At 33.7% G+C, this 14,969-nt stretch overlaps 1 protein-coding gene and 1 pseudogene across 1 annotated transcript; both read left to right on the forward strand.

The window, feature by feature from the left end:
• Positions 1–2,984: 2,984 nt before the first annotated feature.
• Positions 2,985–8,254, forward strand: LOC149160273 (beta-glucosidase 12-like; annotated as a pseudogene).
• A 1,256-nt stretch (positions 8,255–9,510) lies between these two features.
• LOC149160274 (GTP-binding nuclear protein Ran1B-like) lies at positions 9,511–11,146 on the forward strand. The gene is made up of 6 exons (XM_089434563.1): positions 9,511–9,618; positions 9,717–9,784; positions 10,424–10,513; positions 10,623–10,802; positions 10,892–10,969; positions 11,077–11,146. The coding sequence occupies exons 1-6, from the start codon at positions 9,511–9,513 to the stop codon at positions 11,144–11,146; spliced, it is 594 nt and encodes a 197-aa protein (XP_089290689.1).
• Positions 11,147–14,969: the final 3,823 nt, after the last annotated feature.

Consider the following 14,969-nt stretch of genomic DNA (forward strand, 5'->3'; position numbering starts at 1 on the left):
AGTTCATAGGTTCAAGGGTAAAACATTGAGATCTGTGGCCAGCCCTAATAGATTCAAGGTTTTTTGCTTCTAGACTGTAACATTATCTAAGAAACATTTTGTTTGCTCATTGAGTCTGTTGATTCAAAGTTAAAATCAATATTATCTAATAAAGAGTTTCTTTTCAGCAAGAGCTAATAGATTCAAGGTTAAAACATTCAGGTCTGCAACTAGAGTTAATAACTTAATAGATCCATATTCAAGGTTAAGATATTTTTTTTGGCCTGGGAAACACTATCTAATAAATATTCAGTTTGAAATAATAGTCTTTGGACAATCAAGTATTATTTAATAAATATTTTGAGTATTTTCAAAAACCTAGCGATCATATATTCACTTTTAAAACATTAAAATAACAGTTTTTGTCTTGTCAAAATACCATATAATTGGTACTAGAGAATAATAGATTCAAATTTTTGAATATGAGGTTTGCACACAGTTATTATTTTATTCTGGTTAACCAAAATAGATCTGGTGAAAATGGATCTATTATTTATGGTAGTTCTTTAAATTTGGTATCTCAGTGAACTTTGCACCCAGCTTAAAAATAGATTGATAAAGATGGATATAATGCTGGTTGGTATTGGTAATGGGAGTTTATTCATAGTTTTTCTTATAATTTGGTATCTCTTTGAGGTTTGCAGCTGGTTGATGGATAGATCGTAGTTCAGTTGGATCTACTCTAATTTTCATCTGGCTTTAATACATCATGGATTTTTGTGGACTTTAATGGTTAAGAAAATTCTATCATAGTGTATTAGGTTAAGATGGTTTATTTATTTATTTTCTCCTGTCTTTTGCTTAAGTTGATATATTCTTTGAGATTAAGATGCTTTTTTAATAGGTTTGATGAAGATTAATGTATTCTAGTTTACTAGGTTAATATTTTTTGTTTTAGTAATTTTTTTGTTCTCATCATCTTAAAGATAACATGAAGTTAAGATGAATCATTTTAGGTCTAAACTTTTTTGGTTTTAGGTTTAGTTAAGATTAGTCTCTTCTAGCTTGTGAGGTTAATTTGTTTTGTTTTACTTTTTTACTTTTTTTAATTGTTTTACTTTTTTAGTTGTTTTTACCTAAGGTGATAAACTCTTGAACCGAGATTTTTTTGTCAGTTTTTTTAAATACTGACTTTTAAGCATTGAGGTGTGATATTTTCGAGGTTTAGATAGATTTATACTATCTTTAGGTTAGATTAAATGGAACTGATATTCTTACGGATTAGATATATTTGTACATTCTTATGTTAGATTAAATGGAACTATGTTGGATTCTACTAGGTTATTTACAGTTGTTTTAAGATAATGGTCAATAAGTTGAATAAATAATAATTTTTGTTTTTGTATTGGTGATCTCACTCAGGATAGTGATTGATATTCCTGGAGCCACAGATGCAGCTCAAGGCCAGCTAGCCTTTTCACTTGGTGGACTGTGTGGATTACATAGTACTTGGCCTTCATTCCTTCTATTTTTAACAGTTCAAAATGCTGTTTAATTTCATTATTTTATCTCAGTGGTTGAGTTTACAAGTTTTTGCAGGGCATGAAATAGATATGCTGTGATTTGTGACATGATGTACTTTCTATCCCATTAACTATTTTGGTCATCTTTTTTTTGCATGCTTTGTAATACTAAGTACTTTTCCTGTCTATCAGCAGAAATCATGAAGTTCGATGCGTGCAAAGGAGTATGCTTCTAGATACCCTTGCAAAAGAATTGGCTCCAAGAACAATCAGATTCAATGCTAAAGTTGTTTCCATTCAACAGTCTATAGATTCTTCTTTAACTATAGTAAAACTGGGAGATGGAACACTTATCAAAGCTAAGGTAGCATCTTAAATCCAAACTTCTGACTCCCATTTGAAGTAGTAAAACTTGGGCGTAATTTTGACAAATTACCTGGCAGTTACGCTACAATAAGCCTTCTGAAGCTGAAGCAAAATAATTACATATGCTTGGAATGTAACAATGTAACAGAGTGCTAAGCCCCTCTAGAGACATCCTTCTATAGACTTTGATTCTCAAATGATATTTGAGGCATCCCTGTTCTCCTATGTTTTTTACCTATTTTCTATGGAATGGGGATGAGAACAGGAATGCCACAAATATCATTTGATGCATCTCCAGTTTTGTGGGAACGGCTCATTGGATGTCGCTGGGACATCCCCTACATGAAGGGACCATTCTTAGGATATTCCCAGCAAGAAAGGCACTAGTCTGCCATTCCTGAAATTTGGTTCTATGTTGGAGCCATTGGTGAAATTCATTTTCTTGCCAATTCTTGCTGGAAGATAGAGTCATTAACCTTTGGCCCATTACAATGTCAACCTGCAAAGACAATTAAAGCATTGGATAAAGATGCACCCTTTATACTACAACAAACCTTTCATAGGTTGTTTGAGACAAATAAAATGCAAGCTGAGTTGAGTTCACTGTTATATATCCATAAATAGAAGTTCCTCCTCAACTGTACATTGTATATATTTAGGCCGATAGGCCTTCCTATGCATCAACAATCGTCAACACTTTTACCTTGCTCCGTTGGATCAGGTGAGACACTTTCAACCATTGACTTGAAGTGTGACTGCTTTTTCCCATTCTTTTATATTACTCTTGAAGATATTTTTACTGCTTTTTCCATGCGAGTTGTTGTTGCTGTTCTTCCTTACATTTGACTATCCAAACAGTTAAAATAATAATGTTTAATAATCCGCTTATTTTGATCTCGCGGTGAGCTTTACCCTCCCTAACTGCCAACTGCTATCAACATGGGTGAGGAGTTAGATGTCAAACCTTCCAGTCTTTTTTACATGGACACCAAGACACGTACCCTTCCTAAAGCGACTCTAAGCTGCATCAGAACCCTGAGCATTGATATATAAATGGTGTAAATCCATTGCAGGCAATTATAGAAGATTATAATTGTTGATACATCCAAGGTGAGAATGGAAGAGATTAATAGTGATAACGCAGTAAGGAGGAGCTGCTTTCCTCCAGGTTTCATGTTTGGGTTAGCAACTTCTGCTTATTAGGTACTGGTAATTCTTAGTTGCAGTCTATATTCTCTCTGCTTCTCAAGGTATTTTAATTACAGTCAAGAAAATGAAATGTGTAAAGGTCCTGCCATGCCAAATCAACGTGTAATGTTGTTTTCTGCATTTATGATTAATGCAATTTGAAGGAGCTGGCAACGAAGGTGGAAAAGGCCCAAGCATCTGGGACTCATTTTCACGAACACCAGGTCAGATTGTTTTTCTTCTTTGGGTTCACAGTTTGAGGAATCTCATTATCAGGACATGTATGTTGATGTGTGTTTTTTACTTTGCAATGCAGGCAAAATTCTTGATGGAAGCAACGGTGATGTAGCAGTGGATCAGCTAATAAGCCTCCCATAAATGGATTGATCTTCTTCCATCGAATAGAAGAGCTAACCACGGCCTAGTAAAAAAAATGGTTTAGAATTCCAGGGCTCATAATATGGTAGTTGTTAATGATATTGGGATTAAGTCAAATTCTTTGTATCTCATTCATAAATGAGAAAACATTATATAATTTTTCATATATCCTATAGGAAGATGTAAAACTAATGAAAGATATGGGAGTGGATACCTACAGATTCTTGATTTCGTGGCCTTGTATATTTCCAAGTAAGCTCCAACAAAGAAAATTAATCACCAAACGCATTCACAGTTCTCAATGTCCAACAAATTTTATTAATTCTTAGAGATGAATTTTATATCTATGATGTCCATTAACCAAATGTGTATAAATTATTGCAGAGGGAAAAGGAGAGATCAATGAGGAAGAATTAGACTATTACGGTAACCTCATCAATGAACTCCTACAGAATGGTTATATCCAATATTCTCACTTACTGTAGCTTGATTGATCTCACATGTAATGTAACCTACTTATTAGGTTATGATCATCTCTTTCTCTGAATGGTGTTGATGGCAGGAATCCAAGCATCTGTCACTTTGTTTCATTGGGATACTCCCCAGTCTCTGGAGGATGAATATGGAGGATTTCTGAGTCCAAACATAGTGTATGATTAGGATTTCCCCATTAGCAAAACTTAAGTTTCTGTACTTTGATATTCTGGAAGCAACGGTGATGTAGTAGTGGATCAGTATCATTATTATAAGGTATTAGATATTTTTGAAATGGGAGTTAAGTTAAGGTAACGATTTAAGGTTATCTATGAGGTATAGATTGGGGTTTAGGTTTTTTTTGCTGGTTTACTGGTTACTGGTTTCAATTTCATGGGAGGAGTTGAGGATGGAAGCTATTTCATGGGAAGTTGGGCAACTAGGAACCTCACACAATCGACGACAAGAACCTCACACAATCCTAATACAATCTTAATAAGCCTCCCATAAATGGTTTGATCTTATTCCATCGAATAGAAGAGCTAACCGCGACCTAGTAAAAAAAAAATGGTTTAGAATTCCAGGGCTCCTAATATGGTAGTTGTTAATGATATTGGGATTAGGTTAAATTCTTTGTATCTCATTCATAAATGAGAAAACATTATATAATTTTTCATATATCCTGCAAGAAGATGTAAAACTGATGAAAGATATGGGAGTGGATACCTACAGATTCTTGATTTCGTGGCCTCGTATATTTCCAAGTAAGCTCCAACAGAGAAAATTAATCACCAAACGCATTCACAGTTCTCAATGTCTAGCAAATTTTATTAATTCTCATAGATGAATTTGATATCTATGATGTCCATTAACCAAATGTGCATAAATTATTACAAAGGGAAAAGGAAATATCAATGAGGAAGGAGTAGACTATTACAATAACCTCATCAATGAACTCCTCCAGAATGGTTATATCCAATATTCTCACTTATTGTAGCTTTATTGATCTCACATGTAATGTAGCCTATTTATTAGGTTCTGATCATCTCTTTCTCTGAACGGTGCTGATTGCAGGAATCCAAGCGTCTGTCACTTTGTTTCATTGGGATACTCCCCAGTCTCTGGAGGATGAATATGGAGGATTTCTGAGTCCAAACATACTGTATGATTAGGATTTCCCCATTAGCAAAACTTAAGTTTTTGTACTTTGATATTCATGCTCTACGAATCACTCATTTTTATGTTATAATGATATCATGATGCAGGACTGATTTCACTGCCTATGCAGAAGTATGCTTCTGATTATTTGGTGGTCGGGTTAAATAGTGGATAGCACTCAACGAACCTTTTATATATTGTACCCTAAGATATGATGTCGGAATTCTTGCTCCTAGCCTCTGTGGTTTTCAGAGACCTGATGCAGATGAAATGTACACAGCGGGCCATTACATGCTTCTCGCACATGCAGCTACTGTGGAAGTATATAGGAGCAAATACAAGGTAGAGTATTTATTCTACACACAAAAGCCTAAGAGAATTGAAGCTAACATCAGCTTTCATGATTAGTTTTTCAATTGGTCAGCATGTAGATTTATGTCAAAAGACCCCAGAGCACATAAAAATGTTGATTTATGTACAAATGGATTGATAGTGGTTAAGCTATAAACATTATGGCAATGGGAAGTGCTCTTTTTTAGGGTTTGATCTTCAAATATATAGTTGGCTGACATACATTCATGGTAAGAGATGCAACAGAGGATGCAGTTACCAGGCATACTGCATAAAAGGCTACTATATCCGGGATCCATTAGGCCCTAACTTATGAGGCAATAGGATACCCAATTAACTCGAACCTCAGCTTACTGATGATGATTTTCCAATTGCCCATCGTAGTAGTCTAACGGGGCGACCTTTTGGCCCTGTTTTGGACAGCTTTTCTAGTTGATTTTGCTCAAAATCTGTTGAAATATTAGGAAAATTGTAATTTAAAGTTATCGAGTCCCACAATTCATATACCTTGGGAAAACCTTGGGGTTTTCCAACGTGCTGAATCCATATCTGCATTCAAAAATACAATTTAAACAAGAGAACATTGTGATTTCACCATGAACCTTATAGAATAGGATAACTGGAAGAATATAATGATTAGCCTCTTTCCCAATTTGTTTTCATTGGAATCCTGCTATCCAATCTATGCTGAAATTTATTGCAATGGTAGATTTTGATAATATGAATACAAAATTTTGAAAACGCTACTATATTGGGATTATGCTTTACCATGTGAATTCGATATGTGCTATTTCATGATGCAAATGGAATGTTTACCCAGTTTTCACAAAAATCCCTTATCCTACTCCTTCCATAAGATCTTCCCAATTTGATGGTTGAATTTTTATCTGATATATGAAATAAAAACCTATCATCCTACTCCTTCATGATAGTTGTGAGTGATGATAATTAGGCCACTTGAGTGTTCTCATTGTCTTAGTTGTCACTAAAATTGTACATCTATACTGGGTATAAAAGAGAAATGCATACAGAGACCAATAAGCCTAGCATCTATTAAGTAGCCCTGCCCCTTAGGCATCCCCATATAAGCTGTATTATTGGAAGATTGAGATATTCACACTATCAACTAAAACAGTTACAAAATGGCTTTTGATCCTTCTCAACATTGGATAGCTCCAAAGTTGGTATAAATCTAAGCAAGTATTTTTTACTTAGCAGTGTTCTAACTATACTTGAAATGGATGTGCAATGTGCATTTAAAAAGTTCATTAAGTTTTCGTTACTAGCTTCTCAGTTTTAGCTATGTTTTCGCTGCACTCACAAAGAGAGATTTGTGTTGTGAAAATATTTGCAGGTCGAGCAAAAGGGTTGTATAGGGCTTACATTAGTCTGCAACTGGACTTATCCTTATTCGTCATCTTAGGATGACCAAAATGCAGCGCAGAGAGCGATTGATTTCATGCTCGGATGGTATTACTTGTCTCTGGTTTTGGATCCTTACAATTTAATATAAGATTCTTTTGTGGTCAGTTGTTTTTATGGCTTTTGTTAGGTGCATAAATTTTCTATCATCATATTTTCTTATTTGCTTACAGTACTCTGTTCCACTATGACTTTTTGTATGGCAGGTTTATCGATCTAGTAACGTCAGGGGACTACCCATTTACAATGAGAGATAGGCTCGGTGATCATTTGCTAAAGTTCACTGAGCAAGAATCTGAACAGTTAAAAGGATCCTTCGACTTCCTCGGAATGAATTATTATACAAGTCAGTACGCAATTAATTGTTTGGACCCGACCAAGGCGAACTCTGGCTGGAACAGGGACAGCGGAGCCAATTTCATCTGTAAGGCCTCGTCATTTACTATCATTCTGTTCACATGTAACAAACTAAGGATCAAATCCAGTAGTATATCCAGGAAGTTCTTGCTACTTACTAACATTTGATTTTCATTTGACTTGATTTCTACAGCAGAGCACAGTGGGGTGCCAATAGGAGTCAAGGTATGCTAAAATATTTAGAACAAAACTTACACACAAATATTGATATTCAAGCTTAAAATTGAGCTCAAATTATGTAGTTTAATTTAAAAGCTAAAGCCACAGATGCTGATATATATCTGTAACATTTGCACAGGCATCCTTTTGGCTTTATGTGTATGCACCAGGGCTAAGGGATTTGCTAATCTACATAAAACAAAGGTATAAAAATCCACCTATATTTATAACATAAATGGTAAGTAAATCACATTAACGATTTTCATTTCATTTTTGGTTTCAATAGATGGAGACATAACGCTAAAATTTGGTTGCAGGAGTGAATGATTTCCCTGTGGAAAACTCTGATCCATCGCTTGATGAAGCACTGAATGATACATGGCGTATAAATTACTGTTCAGAGCATCTGCACTACATACTTCAAGCTATAAGGTACTCATGAAGCACTGTAACATTCATAATCTATTTCATTCCATTATTTTATATACTGTAATCGGACACAAAAGAGCAGATGAGTATAAATCTTTTTACAGAAAAAGAGCATACGAGTATAAATCTTTATAGTGCACAGTACCTGTGGTGCACTATTGGATACAAGTGCAGTTTTAATTATTGCTTTTTCCAAAGCAGAGAAGGGAAAATCCGAAAGCTATAATATGATGTTTTGCAGGGAAGGTGCAGATGTCCGTGGATTCTTTGCTTGGTCGCTTATGGATAACTTTGAATGGGGATTTGGTTATACATCTCGATTTGGTTTTATTTATATCGATTATAAAGATGGTTTGAAGAGATACCCTAAAGCATCTGCACATTGGTATAAAAGGTTCTTGTTGGAATGATCAAAACCTTGTGTCATACGCCATTGAGCTTAGTGATTCAACCAGGGAGAGTCTAGAAAAACGTTCAGACCAAATTTATAACTGGTTAAAAAGGATGTGTTTATGGATTGAAATTTAAGGAAAATATGGGTTTACTGTAGCATATGAATGGGATGCATCCAAGCATTGACATTTCAAAATTTGGGTTCATTGTGCATATGAAATCGCATGTGTTCATGCTTTTGAAATTTTACTTAGATAAAAGAAAAGATGGATTTGATATTGCATATGAATGAGATGCATTCTTCGTATATGCTTGGCCATCTATAGAGGTTTCTTAATTTTGGGTAATTAACTTAACCTCTTGATTTTGGGTAATTAACTTATTCTAAAATGAAATAAGACATTCAATGTGTTCTTTGTAATATAGATATAAACAAAACATCTAAAGAAAAGTAATTGCACAATGATCTAGTCCAAGAAAACAAGGTTTTCCACAAACCAATTAACTCTTCTAGAAAAATTCAACAATTCCAATTTAATAATCCTATCGGCCTCTCTTTGTACCTTTTGGGACAATTGCTAGTATAACCACTGACATAATGATGGCATGATCTGGTGAGAAGCCTTCATTAACTGAATTACATTATGTTATATGGAATTGTCTTGATTTACTATCGAGTACTCACATGTCTGTTTAAGGTTAAAAAATTAGTAAACTGCATTCAAATGCATGCTAGTCACATTATTTTCTGCTGGACAATTATATTGCAGATAAGTAGGCATTGTGCTGTTGGACAATTTTTCAACTTATGAATAATTATAGGTAACCAAAAAATTTGGTTTCTTTGGTAGAGAACTATTTAGCAGAAAATGAAAATAGATTGCTAGTCTTTGCTTTCAGCGAGGACTAACATCCTTTGAGTTTTCTCTTCAAGACAAACTATTTCCACTGTTAAAACTTAAATAGATATAAGGTAGAGGGTAGGCAATATTTAGCTGGCCAGAGGCCAAGACTACTTTATGTAACCCAAAGTATAATCGTGAACAACTATAGCTTGTATTGAAACACTTGCATATAGGCAATGAAGCACATAAAGTTCCATCATAAGTTGCACATGTACATAATCAAAATGTTTGCTATTAAATAATTTAAGAATCAATACACATTTTAGCCTAGGAGACCATGACCATATACAACGATGAGAATAGAAAAATTATTTCCCAACTTAATATTCAACCTCAGTTTGATTTTCTTGTTTGTAATCCATGAAACCATGGTAAGAAGGCCTGTAGATCCGGAGGAGGAGCTCAGAATGATGGCTCAAGAAGTCTGTGATTATGTGGAAGATGTTCTGAATAGTCTTGCTGCAAATGTTCCCAAAGTAAGACATCCATGTGGATGAGCACACAATACAACCATACAAAATCTCAGTGTTTATTCAGTCCATGATACTTGAATTAATGATTTGATGATTTGCAGGTTGTGGTGCTTTGTCAAGTTGAGAAAGCCAAGGATGAAATGTTGACCCAACTTTATAGCTCAGTCAGGTAAGGTTTAATGACAAAATGTGGTTAAGGTACATCAATAATTAGTTTGATTATTTTCCCATTTCTGTATTTTGCCAGACTGCTTTTGATTTTCACTTGAAAAGGTCCTACATGGATTTAAACTTGGATCGATCCCAAGAGAACTTTTGACTTATCAATTCTATTTTCGCATGTTGGTATGTATGTAGTGTGGGCTTAGTAGCAACACCTTTTAACCTCAATATCAATGAAAATGGAGCAACTATGAACCCTTTTTTGGTTCCTTTTTATCAGCACTCTGTTTTACTCATTTATGTCTCTTTATTTTGAATTTTAATTTAATTTAATTTTGAATTTATAGACAGACTGTGTTATTGGTTGTTTTGATCAATACTGGTTTGCTTTTCCTGCTTCTATTGGCATTTTCCTCGTTGAATTGGAAAGGGTTCTATATTTTTCCACTTATATTTATTTGAATTTAATTTCGTTTAATTTTGAATTTATAGACAAACTCTGTTATTGGTTGTTTTGATCAATACTGGTTTGCTTTTCCTATTTCTGTTGGCATTTTCCTGATTGAATTGGCGAGGGTTCCGTGTTTTTCCACTTCTATTTATTTGTTTCCTTCTTATTTACTGATTGGGATTTTGTTTGTTGCAGTATTCATGGGCAATGTGAAGTTATCATGTTTGATGTTACTGCACGATTGACTTACAAGAATGTCCCAACGTGGCACAAAGATCTTTGCAGGTATCTCTTTTGCAGAGGGGTTGGATCTCTAAGTAGAAATGAAGGTTCCTTAATTGTGTGGTGGCACAACTGCCTGAACCGATTAGCTAAATATCTTTGTGAATTTCAGGGTGTGTGAGAACATTCCTATTGTTCTTTGTGGAAACAAGGTTGATGTGAAGAATAGGAAAGTGAAAGCTAAGCAAGTTACTTTTCATAGAAAGAAGAATCTTCAGTACTATGAGATATCTGCAAAAAGTAACTACAACTTTGAGAAGCCATTCCTGTACTTGGCATGGAAGCTCTCAGGGTGAGCCTTTAATCTAGTTTCTGATGCTCCCTAATATGAATGTTATATTAAAAAAATTGCATTGATTCTATAATGGGTTATTTTTATAGGGATCCAAACCTTCATTTTTTGGAGTCACCTGCTCTTACTCCTCCTGAGGTTCAGATAGACCTTGCAACCCAACATCAGTAAGTAGAATGCTATTTTCTTATTACTTTTTGTTAACTTTTATTGAAATAATTTGTTCCATTTCTAAAAGATTGAAACTTTGGATTACAATCTTTTATGTTGTCAGGTACGAGGCAAAACTTGTAGCAGTTGCGGTCCAACCCCTTCCAGATGATGATGATGATGCTTTTGAATAGCTTTGTTAAGATGCTTTTGCATATTTAGGGATTAGCGGATTCAATTAGTTTTGTATCATTGGAGTTTGCTCTTGAGTTCTGACATTTAATTCTGATTTGTATTTGGGGCTTAGAATAGCATTATCGCATCTCTCTATATGTGATTTGGGTACTATGTAGATGTTTTCATTGGTGGAGTTGGCTAAGCTATCTTAGTTCAATTCCATTACAGAGCTTTTTTTATATGCTAAGACAATTTTTTCCATTATATACTCTTGCAAATTTTGCACAAGAACTTTTTGTACTCTTCAAACATTTTAAGAATTCTCAAGTGCCTTTCATTGTGTACTGTTGGGGGAAATGCTAGTTGCGATGATTGTTTCTTGTAATATATTATGGCTTGTTAAAACTTTCTCTGAAAATTCTAGCTATGTCTGAGGATTTATTTTAACTCTGAAATTGGTTTACATAGTTGATAAGCCCGGGTATTCTTGTGGGTATGTTGTCTGTCGAACACATAAAGGTATCGCCATTTCATTAATTGGGCTCTCGATTGATTTCTGCATAAAGATTCGCATTGTCTAAATCTAAAGTTGTTTCCATTCAACAGCCTACAGATTCTTCTTTAACTATAGTAAAACTGGGAGATGGAACGCTTATCAAAGCTAAGGTAGCATCTTAAATCCAAACTTCTGACTCCCATTTGAAGTAGATATTAAAGCTTTATAAGATGGCACACTGTTGAAAAGTTGACAGTAATTAAATATGCTGGCTGGACATTGCATTTATATATGGGTGGCCATGTTAAGCTCACGTGGTCTTGGAGGAAAGCATTTTCTGCTCTGTATTAATGCTGGCGTGATTTAGATTTTATAGGAGTGTTCCGACATCAATTGTCAGTCCTCACTTTTATATATTTATCACTTATATTCATGCCAATGCTGGGTAACTTTGGCTTTGAAGGAAATAGTTCTATGCCGTTTTATTGCTTAAGCATCACATTTTATCTACTGTTGGTTTGACATGTTTAATGCTCGAGCAATATTTTCTGAAGTGTTGCTTGTCTTCATGTCTATTGGAAGAAAACCACGTCAGGCATGGAATGCTGCATTGTGATGTTAGTAATTACTGGTGTGGAAATGTGAATGCTGGACTGAGCACTCCACACACACAGCTTGTTATTATTTAATTGGCAGAGTAAACCTACAGATTTACAGGGGTGCCAGGTTTTGTTGGAACACAAAGTAAAACTTGGGTGTAAATTTAGTAATGAATTGAATCCCCTCTTGCTAAACAAAGGTAATATTAATAACCCATATGCGTTGGTTTCTATCAGACATGAATTTCTGTGGTGGTTTCTCTCATACAGAGTACTATTTGTGAACTTTGAATGTGAAACTACTTTGAAAGAACATTCAAAATGATTTTATTTATTTATTTTTTAAATAATATTTATATTTTCTCTAGAGAGACAATAGTTTGAATTATGGACATTTATTTTTTTTTAAATAATTTTTTATATGTCTCTAGAGAGACAATAGTTTTAATTATGGACATTTATTTTTTTTAAATAATTTTTTATATTGTCTCTAGAGAGACAATAGTTTGAATTATGGACATATTGTCTCTATAGAGACAATATGTTTTTAATCTCAGCTATTGTCTCTAAAAAGACAAAAATGTAATTGTCTCTAAAGAGACACAAATGAAGTTGTCTCTAGAGAGACAAATGAAATTGTCTCTAGAGAGACAAATCAAATTTTCTCTTAATAGACAATAATTCTTGTCTTTATAGAGACAATAATAATATGTGTTCTATATTGTCTTATAGAGACAAATTTTTGAGACATTATATTTTGAGACACCCGCTTAGAGACAATATTTAAGACAATACACAAGTTTCTTTTTGTCTTAAGTTAAGACAATTGACTCAAATGTTGTCTTAAATATTGTCTTAAAACCCCCCTACATGTAGTAGTATATATACAACAACTACAACTAGTATGTGATCAAATCCCCTTACTGTCACCATGTCCTCACCTCGGGCTTCATGAAACACTTGGAGAAAGCCTCGTGAATATTTTCTTGAACTTTCCCCCCATTGATCATAATTGGGAGATTTGGAGGGCCATTTGGATTAGAATCTACTAATAATTCTCACCTGGGTATCTTTTCTTTCTTATCGGTACTTAACTCTACCAGATGTAGCTTCGCTTTCTTCATATTTTGCAGATATGTTCCCAATGTAGCCAAGATCTTGTGAGTCAATAACCTTGTTCCAAGGATCAAGTAATTCAGAGGTTATAGCATGGATGTTTTGTTGGGATGCTTTGCGAGAGTTCGAAGGTGTTTGGTGAGATGACTGGAAAGAAGAAATTTCACAGTTACCAGGAAATGATGAAACTTTTTGAGTGCATCCCCACAACATTGCTCATTGGCCTCTTTGTATTCGTCTCTAGAGGCGATCAACCCTATCAACGGCTTTTTTCGATTTCTCCAAGTTGTTTTCCACAGTTTTAGAACCATTAATACAATCACTATAAATTCGTTTTAAATACGGATTTAATATGAGTCCAGAGGGATCTAATTTCTTCACTTGCAAATCAATTTTTTCTGGGGGAATTTTGAATGAACTGGCATTATTTAAATATTTTGTATAGTTATTTAATTGTTTTTAATTTTTTATTTAGGCTGACATGAGTAAAATTTCAATTTTGATGACCGACGTCCATAGTTACACATCATACTACACTATAGAATAAGCCTCTCAGCTCAAAGAGGATTACAATTATTACAAATTGTCTCAAAACTTCATACAATCCCCTTACCTCTTTCTTTCCATTAATATGCTCATACCACCAAAACAATATAAAGATACAACTAAACCTTTGATAATTCCTTAGCAAGAATATGAAAAACGATTATCCTTAATTATCTCTCCAATTAGTTATAGAGATAGTCAAAGACTATATTCATTTAATTGGAAATAAAGAAACAAATCCAAATATATTTCAAATGTTCACAAGAGTATCTAATGGAAATAAAAAAACAAATTCAAATATATTTCAAATGTTCACAAAAGTATTTAATGGACTAGCCATCTTGTAGCAAAAACAAATGATAACTAAGTGTTATAACTATTAATGACTCAAGATGAAAGAAACCTCACATAAGCTAGAAAGAAACAAATTCAAATATATTTCAAATGTTCACAAAAGTATTTAATGGACTAGCCATTTTGTAGCAAAAACAAATGATAACTAAGTGTTATAACTATTAATGACTCAAGATGAAAGAAACCTCACATAAGTTAGAAAGAAACAAATTCAAATATATTCAAATGTTCACAAAAATATTTAATGAACTAGTCATCTTGTAGCAAAAATAAATGATAACTAAGTGTTATAACTATTAATGACTCTAAGATGAAAGAAACCTCACATGAGCTAGAAAGAAAGATTGTTTAAGCTAACGAAGAAATCTCTCTTGCAATAATAAATAAATCGCCCTTACATAAATAAATGACTTGCAAAAAAGAATGCGATATCCTTTCTAAATTATCAAAATGATATTCAATTTATAACTCTATTAAACTCATTACAAAATATAAAGCTATTATTCTATTCAAATATAAACACTCTTTAAACTATCTAGAAAAAACAAAAAAATACAATCACCATATACTTCATAATCCTTATTGATTATCGAAGTTATGAATAGAAAACAATAAAATTGTAACGAGGAAATCACAAATTAAAACCACTTCTATAATTGAACGGTCAATCAATTAATTAATAAACTAAAAAAATAATCCTTCTTACAAACAATCTACCAATAATACTAC

Source organism: Pinus tabuliformis, chromosome 5_2, assembly GCF_031772625.1.
Source record: "Pinus tabuliformis cultivar Carrire ecotype Pingquan chromosome 5_2, CPIR1, whole genome shotgun sequence".
NCBI classification, from domain to species: domain Eukaryota; kingdom Viridiplantae; phylum Streptophyta; class Pinopsida; order Pinales; family Pinaceae; genus Pinus; species Pinus tabuliformis.

Coding starts and splice junctions, on each gene's coding strand:
- LOC149160274 (XM_089434563.1), top strand. CDS start 9,511: ATGGTAAGAAGGCCTGTAGATCCGGAGGAGGAGCTCAGAATGATGGCT. Junction 9,785..10,423: donor CAACTTTATAGCTCAGTCAG/GTAAGGTTTAAT, acceptor TGTTTGTTGCAG/TATTCATGGGCAATGTGAAG. Junction 10,803..10,891: donor TTGGCATGGAAGCTCTCAGG/GTGAGCCTTTAA, acceptor TTATTTTTATAG/GGATCCAAACCTTCATTTTT.